Source organism: Antechinus flavipes, chromosome 4, assembly GCF_016432865.1.
Source record: "Antechinus flavipes isolate AdamAnt ecotype Samford, QLD, Australia chromosome 4, AdamAnt_v2, whole genome shotgun sequence".
Lineage (NCBI taxonomy): Eukaryota > Metazoa > Chordata > Mammalia > Dasyuromorphia > Dasyuridae > Antechinus > Antechinus flavipes.
In genome coordinates this window covers 274,947,417-274,965,944 of record NC_067401.1, presented here as the reverse complement: position 1 = coordinate 274,965,944, position 18,528 = coordinate 274,947,417, and the positions used below count along the sequence as shown (strand labels likewise).

The window sequence follows — 18,528 nt, the reverse complement described above, 5'->3', positions numbered from 1 at the left end:
TTCCTACCTTCTATTATACCTGTCTGTGTACCTACAAAAGAACCCTCTAGCAGACTAGAATCTTCTCAAGAGAAGGGATTTCCCATCTGGGCTGATCTCTTGGACTTCATTATCGTCTATCTCCTTTAATTCATTTTCCTGCAAGATTGCATTAACTCTGACCTTTCCTTCATCTGGAGAGAGAAGAGAGTTAGATATCAGAAAGCACCTCCCAATCTAATTTTTTTTAAGGTAGGGGCCCACTGCAGCTCCATCCTACCTAGCTCACATCAGGTCTTTATCATTTCCTCTCCTTTTTCAACCTCTTCACTTTATTTTTATGTGCTGTTTTCTCCCCCTAGATTGTGAACTCTTTGAGGGCAGAGACTGTATTTTGCCTTTCTTTGTATCCCCACTGTTTAGTACATAATTGCCTGCCACAAAGTAGGCATTAAATAAATGTTTCCTGGCTGACTGACTGGATTTTTTTTTAATCCTCAGCACTAGAGCAGTGAATGCCTCATACATAATACGGGATTAATAAATACATGCTGAGTTCTATTACAGTCTAAAAAACAATTCTGGCTTTTGGGGCTTAGATCTCTGGAAGCAGGTTGTTTTTACTCTAAACAAAATATCCCACCCTTTTCTATAATCTTCAAAATCTGAAAACTTTTAATCTCTGTGTCTGGCTAGCTGAGGCTTCACTGGCTAATCCCTAGTATCTCTCAACAATCAGATGACAGAGATGAGATGGTTACTCAACCAAGCAGTTGAGAAATAACCTGTCCCCTTCCAATAAACCCATAGATCTCTGCTTCACCAAGTGCTATGATTAAGGTCTTCCTGTGGAAGGAAAGGGAAGACATACTACTGCCATGTGTTCTTCCTTTGATATCCCTAACCCTCTGTTCCCACCTCAAGATAATAATATTGGCTGACATTTACATAGCATTTTAAAATTTGCAAAACACTTTACAAATCTCAGTTTATACTAACAACATCCCTAGGAAGTAGGTGGTGGTATTATTTTGCAGATGAGGAAACTGAAGCAAACACAGGTCAAATTAATTGCTATGAAAATACAATTTGCAAGTATTCAAGGTTGGATTCGAACTTAGGTCTTCCTGACCTCAAATCCAGAATCTACCCTCTGCACCACCCAGCTGATTTTAAGTCTTCCTTTGCCCGAGATAAAAAAAAAAAAAAAATGTAGAAATAAGGGCTTTTTGCTTTAAACATTTATTAGTCTGTCTGATTTTTTAGGAGAAAACCCATTAAATCTCCAAATGGCTGCAATGAAAGGGACATGTCCAAATTAGGTCTCATTGGCACACAAACATTATACAGAAGTTTATTAGTCAAAAATTTATCACAAAATGTCATGGATATGAGAGTTGCTTTTAATATGTTAAATTTCCATTTCAGAATAGCTAGCTAATTATGTTAAAACCTTTTCTCTGCACATTGGTCTCTTTTTGACGAATGGCCTTAAAGCTGAAGTAGAAAGTTTACTTCTTTATTAATTCTCCCTTTTTCCTCTTCAAAAAGTTCAAGTTCAGTTTTGAAAAAGACAATATTTGTTTTAAGTTCTTAAAATGTATAAGTGGAATTACTTTTACTACTATACATCTATAATTCATTAGGTCTTTCATAAATTATCTTGGCTGATCTTTATAACAACCTCAAGGAATTAAAGAAAATATCATAATTCATATTTTACAAACCAAGATGTTGAATCAAAGAAGATAAAGTGAATTCTCTCAGGTTACACAATTAGAACTAGAACACTCAGATCTATATAACATAATTTACCTGTAAAATAATTTTCAAAACAGTTCATTGGGATTTCAAAATTTATTGTCATGTCATTTTTTCTTCTCTGGATATTCAAAGCTTTCCCATTCTTTCCAACCTCCAGGATAGTGTCGAGCACTGAAAATAGACATGGAACAATAACTACTACTCACATTGTTATTAAACAATAATAATTATGGGAGAGAAATGACATATAACTACCACCTATATCATCACAAGGACTTTTCATATCACAAGAACCAATAAATGGGCCAAAATAATTATAGGAAAACTAATGTAAATCCCAGTTGAAAATTAATTCATCAGAAATGATGAATTACACATTTTAGAGTTAGATTTGCTGCAATATCTACTTACCTTTCATAACCCAATGATAAGGCAGTATTTAGAGCTTTCTTGCTTCTCACTCCTCCTAGACAACAAAACACCAGGCTGTCAGACTTAGAAGGCATATCTTGATTGTACTTCTCTTTAAAGTCTTCTGAATTCATTTGTAGAGCCTGATCTATTTCGCCCACTAAAGGAAAACATTCAAGAATTTAAAATGAATTATAGGATAATTCACAATGAAAATATCATATAGGAAATCTGCAAAGTCTTAGTGGAGTTTAAAGGTTAAAAATTGCACTAAGACTTTTGGAACACCCTGATCTTAAGTACATTATATTTCAAGTAAGGCAACACTTACATGGTATATTGAGAGACCCTGGAATTTGTCCACATTCTAGAATTTCCCATGGCTCTCTAACATCAATCAAGAAATTGGATTTGGATTTGGAATGCAGCAATTTTTTCAGGTCTTTGTAGGTGATATTCTGAGAAGCAGCAGTACAGAAGAGATGGTGGCCTCCCTCTGATGATCTCAATTCTAAAAAAATTCCCAAAATATAAATTATTCCAGAATTGTAGACATTGTGGAGAATCTATGAGAAGAGAGTGGCTTTTCAGCTAACTAAAGGGGAAAGAATTCCTTATAATAGACAATGTAAAGTGAAACAGTTATCTATAAAAAGTCTTTGATTAGATTTGTATCTCAGATCAATAAATTCTTAAGTGTAAGGTATTTCCATTGAAGAAATTGTTTGAATTGAGGCAGATCAGAAACTTGTCCTTAATTTATAATCTTAGAACTTTGCCTAAGGCCAACCTGTCCATCCATAAGGCAGTGGATAACAGAGACAGGACTTGTACCAAATTTTTCCTGGCTCTTGAGGTCAATTCTTTAACCATTATACAAAATAAATAAATAATAAATCCTAATGTGAGGCTTTGGGATCAGTTATAAGTGTCCATAATAAATATGATACTATTCACAGATCTCTATGGATAATTTCACAAGTTACTTCATGCAAATTTACAGTTCCATGCTATTTCCTCATCTGCATCTACTTTCAAATATCTAAGCCAAATCCTCAAAACTTAAAAGAAATGCTAAAAGCTCTCACTGTCAGGATCCAGTTCTGTGGGACAGGCCCCCACAATCTTGTCAAAGTTTTACCTTAATTCATTCTCCAAGCATAATTCTGTCAGAATGAAGTCACCACTTTCAAAAAGGTAAATTCTCTACCTCCTCAAAATTAGGCCCCTAAAATCTATAGGACAGCCCTTCCAACATCTAATCCACTTTTCTTCTAAACTACAAGACTAAATCTTTACACCTTAAAATATGGTAAGAGAAATATCCTAACCTTACATCCATGTAAATTAGGTTGGTTTTTAAAATACTGAAACTTTTCAAGATTGCTGATTGGCTCAATATCGATTGATATCACTTCCTGGTGGCTTGAATACAAAAAAACCATGAGGAACTCTATATAGCCTCCCTGTGACTTAAATGAAGATCAACTGAAAAGCTACAGGAAAGGGGAGCGTCATTCAGCTGAATCATCTTGTAGCATCTTTGATCTATATCTTTATTGAATAAGTCTCATTTCATTTTAATATGGAAACTAAACTAAAAAGGGATTATTAGCCTCAAACAGGAAGATAAATTGAGGACTAATTTTTATTATCTAGGAACTAAGAACCAAGTCTTAAAATTTATCTAAATTTAGATTTCTACCCACTAATGAAATCATCATTCCAAAGCAAAAATAAAACAAGTTTGTTGGTTAATTATGTGTCACTATCGCATCTGATCCTCTTGACAACCTGTACATAATGGAGGTGGATATCATTTATTAAGTTCCTTTTTTAAATTTATGGTTCTATTTTTAAGTATGCTTCCACCCCTCTAATCCCTTTCAGTATTATATAGTTGAATGCAAATGAAGTTTTAGAAGTCATTCTGAGAGCAGTTAGTTTTGGAAACAACTAAGATTTAAAACTATTGTGATCTGTTATCCACATGCAGGGAAAAAACTATGAAGTCTGAATGCAGATTCAAAGATACTATTTTCACTTTTTTTTTTCCTCATAGTTTTTACCTTTGGTTCTGATTCTTCTTTCACAACATGACTAATATGAAAATATGTTTAATATAACATGTATAACCTTTTTTACATGTTAAAATGTTTACATGTTTAAATCTAATATATGTAAACATATTTGTACAATTATCTTGCTGCATAAGAAAGATCAGATCAAAAATCAAAGAAAATGAATAAGAAAACAAAATGCAAACTAACAACAAAAAGTGAGAATGTTATGTTCCACACTTAGTTCCCCAAATCCTCTGAGGTGTAGATGGCTCTCTTCATCACGAGATCAATGAATACATGTATAATCTTTATCATATTGCTTGTTGTCTTGGGAAGGGGAGGAAAAGAAAAGATGGAGGAAAAAATGGAAATTAAAATCTTGTAAAAATAAATGCTGAAAACTATATTTACATATAATTAGAAAAAATAAAATTCTATCAAGTGGGAAAAGAAACCTATTGTGATTTTCTAGCAATGACATTTCTTATCAAAGGGTCCATTTGTCAACTATAGCACTGAAAAGCTGATTGGCCTCTTTCAGAAATGTGTTTCTAATCTTAAATGTTTTACCTTTCTATAAAGAGGGCTCTCGTGACTAAAAAAAAAAAAAAAAGTGCACTAAGCAAATGCTTCCACAGGACAATTTGCCTTGATGGCCAAATTATTCTTGTTATTTGATGACTCAGAAGGTGAAAGCTGGGGAGTAGAATGGAAAAGCATCAACTGCTTATTATGTGCCAAGCATTGGGTAAACAAAAATAAAACTGAGATAACTCACATTCAAATGGCATACAACACACAAAAAAGGGTTCATTTCATATTCAATGAACATGGTATTGTTCAAATTATTCAAAAGTATTGCCAAATAGCACTTAGGTTCTAGTGGGGAAAGTATCAGGACAAGTGATCAAGTCCCAAAATCCTTCTTCCAGATGAGAGATCCTATGCATGGTGAGAATTAGACAATAGGACAACAAATGTTGGATTATAATTTCTCAACTTTTGCTTTTAATTGTAAAGTTGTGTTCATGATTTAATTCAGAATTATAACCTCTATAATGTTCTCTAGAAATATTTGCCTTACAAAGTGATTTGAAAAATTAAAAGATATGATATTGTCCTTGATTTGTGATTGTGAGCCAAAATGAAGTACAAGAATCTAATGCAGTTTTCTAAACTCCAGACCCCAACCTGGCTTTTTCCCTACTAGAATTGAAATTGGATAGTGTATATTTATTTTTGTTAGGAAGATTCTTTTTCATTAAAATTATTCTATAATTTCTTACAAATCATTATAAAGAACCAACCTTGCTGAATCTACACTTGTCACAGTTAAGTTTTTAAGTTACAAAGTTCAAGTGGAAGATAACATTCTTCTAAAAAATTTTTCATCATGTTATTCAAGCAAGATGCTGATTATGTTTTGATCTGTAAAAGCTACCTGAACAAATCAATGGGACTCATGAAGTTTAAGTATTCACATTTGCTGATATCTGTTGTCTTCTATTAATATTAGTCTTTTTAAAATTGAATAATGTTGCAAAATTTATTTGTACTATTTCAATATAATAGCTAATGTTTATATAACATTTACTATGTAATAGGTTAAGTGTTTTACAAAGGTTATCTCATTTGATCCTCACAACAATCTTGGGAGGTAGGTACTACTATTGTCCCCATTTTGCAGTTGAGGAAACTGAGGCTAGCAGAGATTAAATGACTTACGCAGATCACCTATATGGAAAATATATGAAACCAAATTTAAACTCAGGTTTTACTGACTCCAAGCCCACAACTCTATCCACTTTGCCCCCTCGCTGGCATTATTATAAAGAAAAAATAATTATATATCTAAAAAGCTTTAGGAGCTCTAATAGAATGATGGTATTTTCTTTTCAGAACAGATATGGTATATTTCATTGATACTTAGGGAACTCTAATGAAGAATGCCTCCCACTCCTCTATGCAAATTAGCATCTGCTCTGCAACTTAAAAAATTGTAGAGTCAATGTGTATCAGAAGTGAGCCATGAACCCAATCTTTTTTGATTCCTAGGTCATTTCTTAATCACCTTGTTGTCTCCAGGGTAGTATAACTGATCACTCAACAAATACAAATTAGTCACCTATGTGCTAAACATTGTGTTTCCTGGAGTCAAGAAGACCAGAGTTCAAATCCAGCCTTATATATCTCCTGGTTATGTGACCCAGAGCAAGTCACTTAACTTTTGTCTGCCTCAATGTCCTCGATTGTAAAATGGAGTTAATAATGGCACCCATCTCCCAGTGCTGTCGTGAGGATCAGATCAGATACTAATTTAAAATGGAGCACAGCAAGTGCCTTAGCAAATGTTTGTTTCCTATTTTCCTACCTAAACGCTAGTAATTCAAAAACAAAATAAAATGGTCCCTGTTCTCACAAAGTTTACCCTGGGGGGCAGGTGGGAAAGAGGGAGAAGAGATAAGTATATAAAAGTATACCTAAAATAAATAAATACCAGATAATTGGGGGAAGGAGGAAAGAAAAGGATTCACATATAGAAGGTGGCCTTGACCTGAATTTTTAAGAGAACAATCTAAAAGGCAGGGACAAAGTTCCAAATTCTAGGCCTGGAAGATGGGATTCTTTTGTTAATTATTTTGATTAAAAAAAAAAAAAACAGATCAGACTTGACTTGTCTTTTTAGTATAGTTTGATTTATTGACCTAAGCCTTTAAAATAACAAAAATTTCCTTCCCTTTTCACCTCAAAAAAAAAAAAAAAAAAAAAAAAAAAAAAAAAAACCTCTTCTCCCCTCACCCCCCATCTTAAACAACTGGTATTTGCAAGGGAATATGTGAAAAACTGCTTTCTCAAAGCACAAACTTAAGAAATTTCTGACAAGTCAGGTAAAATTTTAAAGATTCTGGCTGGCAGCTTCAGTATGCAATCCACCACTGCGCTGGCTTAGAAAAGTGCCAGATGTGGGATAGGAGAATGTAGGCTCCCTCTCCCAGCCCTGCTGCTTACTAGTTACATGAACTCAGACGCTTCACCTTAGTTTCTCAGGGTCTCATCTGTAAAAGGAAAGAGGCTTGTCCAGATGGTTTTTCTAACTCTACATCTATGATCCCATAAACAATCGTTACAAACCCATAAGGTCTTTAGAGACTGATGTAGCAGTGCTCTTGGCAACGTTGAAAAAAGGATATGCAAGTTTTGCTTTATTTACAAAGGGAGAACCAAAGTCCAAATCAACCAAAAGTGACAACGACGAGACAGACTCGGCCTGTAACCACCCATCTTAAACTGGAGAGGTAGAATGTGGCTAAAACCTTGCAGTGCCGTTATCAGTCTCTAATGTAAGACAGAGAAGAGGGAGTCACTTCGTTCTGAATTAAGGCCAAAACTGCGACCATGATCCCGCCTTCCTCCTCCCCCTAGTAGAGGCAGTGGCGAAAGTAATTTCTTCGGTGCCCAGGATTTACCCTCTGTGCACCAAGGACAAACTGAGGCCTCAGCATTTTATTTACCCTCTTCCACTCTCCCCGGTGCACATCTCCGGAGCGACCCCCGAAGCCGGGGATTCCGCCCACTTGGCTGGGGGAAGGTAGCAAGCTCTGGGTTTCTTCCTGCTTTGGAAGCCAATCCAACGGCCTCCCCCGGTTCTAGAGTTGGTGGGTCCATCCTCCGGTCACCAGCTCTCACATCCCGAAGGAAAGCGTGAATCGGATACTCACCCCTCCAGGCGGCAGCCGACCGGGGGGCTGTCCCTGGCGCCAGAGAACCGCGAGCGTGGGTTCGCCAACCCCCCGAGCTTTGGCCAGCCCTGGCCGCGCTCCGTAACAGCCACAGCGCCCTCGAGGACATGGCCACGGCCCGGCTCCTCCACGAGGTGCACACCCACTTCCCCGCACCTTCTGCCCGGCTCGGTAGGTCTTTTCCGCCCGGAGTGAGTTTATCTAACCCTCGCCGCTCCAGCCGGCGATCTCCGCCTAAGCCGGCCCGGCTTAGCCTCCGCTTTAAGAGGCGGTGCCACGGCTTCATCCCCACCCTCTTTCTCCACTCCGCGCTTTCCGCCCAGTGCCCTCCCTACCCAGGCCCTGTCCTAGGGCGAGAGTAGGCATCTTCCTAGTTATTTCATCGATCCTTGCCTTCCCCTGCCCCCAGTAGCATAGGTTCAACGAGCTAGAGCCGAAAGTATTCTCAGAGATCACCTAATCCAACCTTCTTCTCGTTCCACAGATCAGGAAACTGAGGCCCTGAATGGTTGAGTGCTTTGCCTAAGTAGGATGGGAAGCAAAGAGATGGCATTTAAACCCAGGTCTTGGGGACTCCAAAATTAGTATGATTTTATTATTTTTTACTTGCATTAAAAAATTGACATGAGCATTTCCATATGCAAAGAACAGAAAAGGGTTTGTACATCATATGGAACTACAAATTCTCCTTTTGGATACTTTTTTTTGGCCTGATTGTTGATAGTTTCCTCCCCTTGAACACTTACCTGTGCCTATCCTTTGACCATTTATCAACTGGAGAATGGTTTTTGTTTTTATATATTTGAATAAATTTCCTATATCTATATTATGACTATAGCAACCTTTCCAAAGAAGCTTGCTGAAGAGATATTTTCCTATTTAATTGTTTCACTTCTAAATTTGTTTGCATTAACTTGATTTATGCATAAACTTTTTCTATTTATGTATTTAAAGTTATCTATTTTATTTCCTGTGATTTTCCTTAATCTTTATTTGGTCAGGAACTCGTTTCCTTTCCAGGGTGATGAAAAGTCTCTCTCTGCTCTCTGCTCTTTCTTTTATTTGACTATCTCCAATTATATGAATCCATTGGGAGATTATTGTACTATATGATGTCAGGTGTTGTTTTAACCTAATTTCTATCAAACTAATTTCCATTTTTCCCAGCATTAAAAAAAAATAGTGAGTCTTTACCCCTATATTTAGGGTTCTTGTGTTTTGTTTTGTTTTTGAACATTGTGTTGTAATTGCTCTTTTTATGGTTGCAAAAAACTAGAAACTAAGGGAGTGCTTGTCAAGTGAGGAATAATTAAAGAAATACTATATGAATGTAATGAAATACCATTGTGCTCTTAAGAAATGATACAAGGAATTGTTTTAGAGAAACTTGGGAAAACTTGCATGAAATGATGAGAAGTGACTATAACCAGAAAAATAATAGCTGCAGTGTTTCTAATACTTCTACAAGCAAACTTGTAAATTTGTCACATTTATTGCATATCTTCTGACAAGTAGTAGCTATGGATTGGTCCATTTCAGCCCTACCCCCTACTGCCATCGCCTCCATCCTGGGGCCACCACCCTTAAGACCTGTTGTTGAGTACAATTTTCTTAAGACTTTGCCAAACAGGAAGCTTTTGAGAACTCTGATACAGGCTGAGGAGCAGCTCAAGGTCATGGATGCTACTATATTTATGTATTTCTTAATCATTTAACATATAAAAAATTGTTAACTTCCCTTTCTCCCCCACCTTCCCCTCTCCGTGGCAATTGGGGTTAAGTGACTTGCCCAGGGTCACACAGTTAGGAAGTGTTAAGTGTCTGAGGTCATATTTGAACTCAGTCCTCCTGACTTTAGGGCTAGTGCTCTATTTTTTAAAAACTTTATTTAATTAATTTATTTTTATTACTTATAATATATTATTTATTTTTTATTAGGTTCCTGTCTTTGTGTGGGTTCCTAATGAAGTTTTGATCATTTTGTCCCAATTCTGTTTTCCCCATAAGCTGTGGGTTTTATTGCCTGATTTTGCATAGCACAGTACTTTTTGCTATAGAACTGTCTAAATGTTAGAAAATTTGAATTGACATAAGGGTTTTGTTGGACGTGGGAAGAAGAAAAAATACATTTTTATTCACTGAAAAAATTTTAAAATTGCTACCATATTCATTTGCTTCTGGATCTTGTGTGCCTAATCTATTCTGCTGATCAACTTTTGAATTTTTTTTTTTTAATGAGGACTTAAAATAGTTTTGATACTGCTTTGTAGTATAATTGCAGAAACTGGTAATGTAGGGCTTATTTCTTTCCTTCTTTTTCTTTTGCTTAAATGTTGTTATCTTGAATGTAATTTGTTTTTTATCACTTCTTGCTCTATTTTGTGGGTAATAAGAGATAATGAGGCTGATTTTTTTTTTGTAGACTTATTTTATATCCTTTAAATTTGCTGAAATTATGAATAATTGGTTCAGTTGCTTTAAAAAAGACCCCAAAACAAGTCTCCCTATGTCACCTAGGATGAAAATACAGAGCCACTCACAGGCTCCCATGGGAACATTAACATGCTTAGTTTCTGATCTAAACCTATTTACCCCTCCTTAAACAATTTAGTAATCTCTCAGCCCTAAAGTTCTATATATTATGCTGAGATAATATGGAGCAAATCCAGTGAAATCAGCATAATGTTATAATCAGAAGAGATTGACAAAACTGTAGAATTGGGACCATGTGCAATGTGGAAGATTTGCTCTTCTCTATGTTGTGGGGTTTGGGTTTTTGTTTTTTGTTTTTTTTTTTTTTGGCCACATATGTTCTTTATAAGTTAGGTCTTCTATGGGTACACATTTAACATATATACTCTGAGTATGTTTATTCTTCCCAATGATAACATATTTTTAAAAGAATATACCCTAGCTTTTGGAGGGAGATGCTTTAGTGCTACTTTCTTTACTTTGTAATACTTCATTATAAGCCATTCCAATGACCTAATCATATACTCCGGCAGATTAGTAAAGGAGAACACATTTCTGGGGACTTATCTGCCTGGGATATGAATTAAAGTATAGACCCAGAGTATTTTGAGACTCAGATAACCTTGCCTAGGGAATCCAGTATGTTAGTTGGGGAATGGCTCCAAAGTCTATGCATAAAATGTCAAGAAAACCTGAAGTAAAAGATCTCTGTTATTTGCTACCCATAAGAATTTATAGCATTTTTTAGTTCTCAGATTCCATAGTTGTATAATAAGGGGACTAAATTAGGTTATTTCAAAAATCCCTTCTACCTCTCATGATATCAAGAAAGGGTTCTTAAGCTTTCCCCCCTCCCCCTTTGGTGATAGAGAATCTTTGAAAGAAACCTATGGTCCTATCTCAATACGATGATTTTGGGAGGAATAAAATAAATACACAGGATCACAAAGGAAACATGTTATGTGTAAATAGTGTCGTTTTCTTCATTTAGTTCACAGATTCCTTAAAATCTCACTGTGAATTCCAGGTTCATCAACCATTCTGGAAATCAATTTGGAATAATATATAAAAGGAAACTAAATAGTGAGGACTCTTTGACCCACCATAGCTAAACCATTGTTAATTCCATGTCCGGAAAATATCTAAGAAAGAGGAAAAAATTTCCATTTGTAAAATTATCCAGAATTAATATCTGTGATAAAACCTGTGGTCATCAATAGCAAATAATAGGCCTATAGTCTAGGCACATAGTATCAAAGAAAAATGTAGCCATTAATCTATACATAAAGATCCTCATGGACCACATATTGACATATTTTATATACATTATATATACATATATAACTGAGTTTCAATTGATAAATGATGGACAGAAGCAGCTACACCCAAAGAAAGAACACTGGGAAACGAATGTGAACTATCTGCATTTTTGTTTTTCTTCCTGGGTTATTTTTACCTTCTGAATCCAATTCTCCCTGTGCAACAAGAGAACTGTTTAGTTCTGCAAACATATATTGTATCTAGGATATACTGCAACATATCTAACATATATAGGACTGCTTGCCATCTAGGGGAGAGGGTGGAGGGAGGGAGGGGAAAAATCGGAACAGAAATGAGTGCAAGGGATAATGTTGTAAAAAAATTACCCTGGCATGGATTCTGTCAATATAAAGTTATTATTAAATAAAATAAAATAAAATATTTTTTTAAAATGTAATATTATTTTTGTTCAAAAGTATTTTTTAAAAATCCTATTATATATTTCCAAATTACATTTTAATTGGGTTCAGGTCAAGGGTCACATATTTGACACCTCTGGTTTAGTGCAATAGAGTGACAGTGACTTATTCATATATATTTTAAGGTTTACAAAGTACATTCCTTAAGATAACCCTCTAAAGTAGAAAATGTTTTCAAAATTATATTATTATACCTATATTTCAGGTGAGGTAATGAAGACTCTGAAAAATGAATCAGTTTTACCAGGATCACTTTGCTACAAATTGTCAGAGCTAAGAGTCAAATGCATATGTAATCTAATCAACAAGGAACAAGTTTTTGCTATTTATATTACACACCCTTCAAATCTATTAAGTTATCATATATATTATATGTAGTACTGAGAGAATTAAGAAACAAGCAAAGCTCCTGGAAGAATGACAAAAATAATTCATGTTTTGGAAATAAGTTGCTATGAATTTAGGAGAATTTTTCTTCTTTATCCTATAATAAAGTTAGAACCTAGTAAATTTTAATAAAGTTTACTATTTCTTTGTTTATTTTAAAATTCTTCCTAACATTTATTAATGTATGTAGTTTTTTCTAAAATCTCTGTCTTGCTAATATTTTAATTTCTGTATTGCAGCATCAATAATTATACATTTTATTTACTAGTTTTATGTCCAGTTATACATTTTAAAGATTAAATAATTTATGAATTACCTGAAGTTTGGCTGCACTCTCTGAAATTCATCTCAGTTTGCTTCAACTTTGCTCTCAGATTTCATCACACACCTTGGGATCTTTTATTCTCAAATGATATCACTCCACTCCATCCATGGGTTTTAGATTTACTGCTGGGTAATATGTATACAAACAACAATAACACTAGTTACCTACAATGCTGGTATACAGCTGCAGCTTCTAATATTTTGATTCTGATTTTAAATCTAAAGATTTAGATTTATTGCAAGACTGGTTAAAGAATTTAAAATACTTGATTTGATTAAGGCAACCTAGACCAAAAAAAAACTATATTAACTAAAGAATTTTTAAAAACACAATCTCATTAATATTATAAAAAATGCACAAAAATATGTCTAATCAGTAACTACTGAATTGTAAATGTATCTCTAATTATAATATGGAGCTGTTATTAACAACTCTCTCTCAGAACCTCACCCACCTATGGGTAGAATAATGATTTCCCCAGCTTCTCTCTGCAGATACCCAAAGGAGTGACTTTCCCTTTGTCAACACCTCCACTCTGATTCTGGGTGGAGTCTGGGACTTTTTCCCTGAGCCTGCCTTAAGGTCACAAAAGGAAAGCAGTTGCCCTAGTCCATACTCCTGATGCAGATGGTCTACATAATTCTAAGGGAATGAATGCCAATTCTTTAACCTCCATCCACCAGATTACTGTTAATCCAATTTTGTGCCTGGGTTCCTTTTTCCATCCAGATTATTTTAACTTTTCTCTTGTTTAGCTGAATTATAATATTATCTATCAATATAAAGCTCTTGTTTGTCTTGTGTTCCAGACTGGTAATCACAGCAATTAGAATGACAATCTCCTGCTTGCCTCCAACTCTACCATTTATTTGTTTTTTAATCCTATTCTACCCTCATGGACATACACACATGGACTCAGTTTGAATGATATCTTAAGAGAAATTGATTTCTTTTTTTAGATGATGAAGTCAAGACTGACTTTAAAAAAAAAAAAGAAAGAGAAAAAGTACTGGGGTTTAGGCTGAGTGAGATTGCTAAATTGAAGACACAGAATAGACATTCCACCACTATTGTTCTCAACAATCAGATGAAGCCACCACCATTATCCATGTGCTTTTGGTGATCTCACATTTAATTATAGTCTTTTTCCTTTTGTTATATGTTATTTTGGCCCCAATTGCCTGAAGATCAGGCTTATTATATTTTAACACCCTTTGCAGGGATCTCTAGCACCTGAAAGCCTCCACCTATTGTCTCCCCAATTTTAGGGCTCTGCATCCCAATTCCATTTTAGCCATTTAACAAATTTTATAAAGGAATATTTTCATTAGCAAAATTTGCAATAGGTCTCAAATATACCGTCTTCTCTTCTCTGACACTACTATCACTCTGGAACAGGATCACCTCAAGCTTAACCTGCTGGTAAGTCAGTCTGTGGGAAGTCTCTCTCTCGACTGCACTTTTCAGTCATCAAAGAAATTCTCCTAATGTATAGATCTGACCATGTCATCTCCATTTCCATTCCACTTAATAAATTCCTGTGGCTCCTGTTGACTCCCAGATCAAATACAAAAGGTTCTGTCATTCAAAGCCCCTGATAACTCAGCCTTTTCCCACTATTCCAGTTTTACAGCTTACTCTTTACCCGGTACTCTCTGATGCAATGACACTGGCCTTCTTGCTGTTTCATGAACAAACATTCCATTTTTCTGCTCCAGAATTTTCTATAGTTCCATGCCTGGAATGTTCTCCTTCTATATCTCTGCCTACTGGCTCCCTTGATTTCCTTTTAAGTCCCAAGTAGAATTTCATCTTCTATAGTCTTTATCAACTCCTCTAAATTTTACTACTTGTGCTCTTTTCATTAATAATTCCTATTACACACACACACACACATTTTATTTGCACATATTTGTTGGCTGGTTGTCTCCTCCTTAGATTATGAGCTCCTTGATTGTTGGGGATTGTCTTTTGCTTCTTTTCTTTACCACAGAGCTTAACAGTGTACTTGGCACATAATAGGTGCTTAATAAAGTTTATTGACTGATTCCTTTTCTTCAGTCCCACAACTACCCAGTTTGTCTTCTCTACATTACAGTAGCTATGCTTCTGACTCCCTATCAATATCTTTGCTTTATGATACACCTTCTCTACATCTAGACATAGAATTCCCTGGGAAATGGGCTCATGTGAAAGGCATGGGAATTTCTTCATGAGCAATGTTCTCTAGGCCCTAAATATCATGAAAAATGAAATCCTGAGGACTTCTTATCATATAAACTATAACACCAACATAAAATAATTCAGAACCAAAAGTCCTGTAAAAAGGTGAACTTGTTAAGAAAAAAAACAGCTATTTTCTTTTTAATTTTTAAAATTTTTTCATTTATTATCCTCAGTTATATGTAAAAATACATTTTTGGGGAGATTATACATGTATATTCATTTTTTACATATTTCCATATGAATCATGTTGTGAGAAAAAAATCAGACCAAAAGGAAAAACATGAAAAGAAAAAAAAAAAAAGGAAAAAACTGAAAAAGGCATGTGTTGATTTACATTCAGTCTCCATAGTTTTCTCTCTGGATGTTGATGGTGTTTTCCATTCAAAATGTATTGAGATTGCTTTGGATCATTGAACCTCTGAGGAGAACCAAGTCTATCACAGTTGATCGTGGAATAATCTTGCTGTTGCTGAAACACAACTATTTTCAAGAAAGTATTAAAAACTAAATATGCTGCTAATTACAAAATTAACTGCAAAATAACTCTTAAGTATAGAGATTCAGTTTGAACCAAACTCAATAAATATTCTATAGAAGATTAAGAATCTAATAGTAGAGTTCATAAAATATACTATTCTAATCTTTAGTTTGGTCTTCCACAATCCTCTGCAGTTGTGAAATTTTGAGACTCACTTAATACTGGGTGATTTGGGGCTTATGGAGAGTTTCTCAATGCATCAAAGACTAGAAAAAGATTTAGGAGAAACTTATTAATTTTAAAATCAACAGAATTCCAAGGCAATGTAGTTTAGTTGCAGAAGTTTATTTTCAAGACATTGCATAGAGTGTTTAAGATTTATTGGAAGTATCCATGAACATTTTAATAGATGATAAAATTAATAACTCATAGATCAGTAGTTTTCAAACATTTGTTCTCAGCATCTCTTTATACTTATAAAAATGTATTGATCTGTCCAAAGAGTTTTTGTTTATATGTGTTATAGTTATAGATATTTACTATATTAGAAAAAATTAAATTTGAATTTATAGACCCTCTGAAAGGGTTTCAGACACCCCCAGGATTCTCTGGACCATCACTGTCATAGGTAAATACATCCATCATACATTCAAACGTATTTAAGACCCCATCAAAAAAAAACCCTCAAAGTAATAACTGACACATAGCACTCTACAGTTGTTTTAGAGTTAACAAATATTTAATTTTATTGACCTTTTTTTTTTAACCCTGATCTTTCATGACCTTTCTATAGCATCTGACACTGTTGATTACTTTCTCTTTCTAGATATTCACTTCTAAGTTTTTAATGACTGCTCTCTTATTACTCCTATCTGTCCAATCACTCATTCTTGGTCTCCTTTGTTGATTCCTCATCATGTCACAGCCTTTAACTCAAGCTTGTGCCCTGGACCTCCATTTCTTTTCACTCAATACTTGAACTCACCAGCTCCTGTTAGTTTAACTATAAAGGCCATGCAGATGATCCCCAGGTTTATAGATAGCTCTAGTCTCTCTTCTGAGCTACAGTCATACATTCCTAACTGTCCCCTAGGTGTCTTAACCTGTCTTATTGGCATCTTAAACTCCACATGTCCAAAACAGAACTTATCTTTCCCCCCAAACCACCTTTCTAAACTTCTCTGTTACTATCGACAACATCACTACCCTTCCACCCCAAGCCCAAAATCTCATTGTCAATCTCAAGTTCCTCATTCTCACTTGGCTGACAATCCCAAAACTGGCCCTCCATAGCATCTCTGGTGTCATGTAGTCTCTCCAGTCATGCAGGCACAATCCTAGTTCAAACCCTGGTAATGTCTCACTATTTCAATAGCCTTCTAACTGTTCTTGCCTTGTTTCTCTCCACTCAAATACATCTTTCACTCAAGTGCCAAAGTGATATTTTTAGGCCTGACTATGACAGCTCCTTGCTCAAAGAACTTTAGTTGTTCCTTGTCACTTGAAGGATTAAATATAAACTCACCTGTTCAGTGTTTAAACCTCTTTATCACATGGCCCCTTCCTAACCTTTTTAGCCTTCTACCATACTCCCCTTCATGCACTGTGTTCCAGTTTCAGTAGCCCATTTGCAATGTTTGAAAATGATATTCTATCTCCTCCATCTCATCATCTTTGCCTTTTACTTTCCCTGACTTCCTTTAAGAGTCAGTCAAATCCCACTTTCTACAGAAGGACCTTGCTGGTCTCTGCCCCATCTCCCTCCAATTACTAATGCCCTTTTCAAATATTACCTTAATATATTCTGTATATATTTTCCATGTACTTTGAAATTTATACATTTTCTCCCCCATTAGAATGGGTTTTACGTGAAGACAAGAATCATTTTTTTTGTGTGTGTCTCCAGGACTTAGCTTAGTGCCTGGAAGTATTAAATACTTAATAAATGCTGCTAACTGATTTAATTACTATTATATTTTCTATAATGGATGATATCTGTAGTTCTACTTTTTCTTACACGCATAAGAATATGGTTTTACTTCTTAGAATTTTATAACTTAAGGTGCTAACTTGTAGTTTTTAATCCTGAGATATAAACTAATCAATATTTCATTCTACAGACTAGATATATAGTATATAATATATTCTCTCTCTCTGTTATGGAAATACTGCTGAAATTAATGTCTTGTTTTCTGTGAGTTAACCTTACCAGGCAGGTGCACATTAAATACTGAGTAAGCCACAGAATAATGCTGAAAAGAGCCAATTAGGAGTCTGCAGTAAATCACAGTCTTATTCACTCCCAGATACTTTTATTGATGTTTGCTGGCTGATATTGCTAAGCTGTGGCTCCCACTTCTTACCCCTCCCTCCAAAAAAAACCCAATCAAACCTATCCTAAACCAGCCTTGTGGTCACCTATTCCTGCAAAAAATCCTGTTTCTATGTCTATCTGTTCTCAGGAAAGATTGTCCATTCCTTTCCCCAAGCTTTAACTGAAATTCCCTTTGTAGTTCCTTTCCTGGGCATTCCCTATACCTTGTCCTGAAAGCCTTAGCACTAGTGTCTGATTTTCCTCCTAATAAAATTTTTCTGCTTTCAACCCAGCTTGGACTCCTTTACATTTTGAGGGATAGGTTTCACTGGATTGACAATACATGTATATATAATAGGAATTGAAGCGTGCAAGGAATGGGCCTATAGGTGCTAACTCAGGTAGTGTGCGCTAGCACTTCATAGGAAACTCACAAAGCAGCCTCCAAAATAGGACACACCCATCTTGGTATTCCTATTTGGTCACCTATACTTAGGAAAGAAACATAAAGCAGAAGAAGTAGGCTGTCAAGATCCAGTCTCAGGCTCCTGAACAAGATGAGATGATATCTATTCAGGACTTCTGTGGCCCCTACTCCTGGAAGGACAAGAAGAAAAGAAAGTAGATGGC

The 18,528-nt window shown here is 35.3% G+C and overlaps 1 protein-coding gene across 1 annotated transcript; it reads right to left on the bottom strand.

The window, feature by feature from the left end:
- Positions 1–1,205: 1,205 nt before the first annotated feature.
- On the bottom strand, positions 1,206–8,348 carry TSTD3 (thiosulfate sulfurtransferase like domain containing 3). The gene is made up of 4 exons (XM_051997445.1): positions 7,937–8,348; positions 2,486–2,665; positions 2,155–2,314; positions 1,206–1,914 (listed from the first exon to the last, which is right to left on the bottom strand). The coding sequence occupies exons 1-4, from the start codon at positions 8,241–8,243 to the stop codon at positions 1,848–1,850; spliced, it is 714 nt and encodes a 237-aa protein (XP_051853405.1). The 5' UTR covers positions 8,244–8,348; the 3' UTR covers positions 1,206–1,847.
- Positions 8,349–18,528: the final 10,180 nt, after the last annotated feature.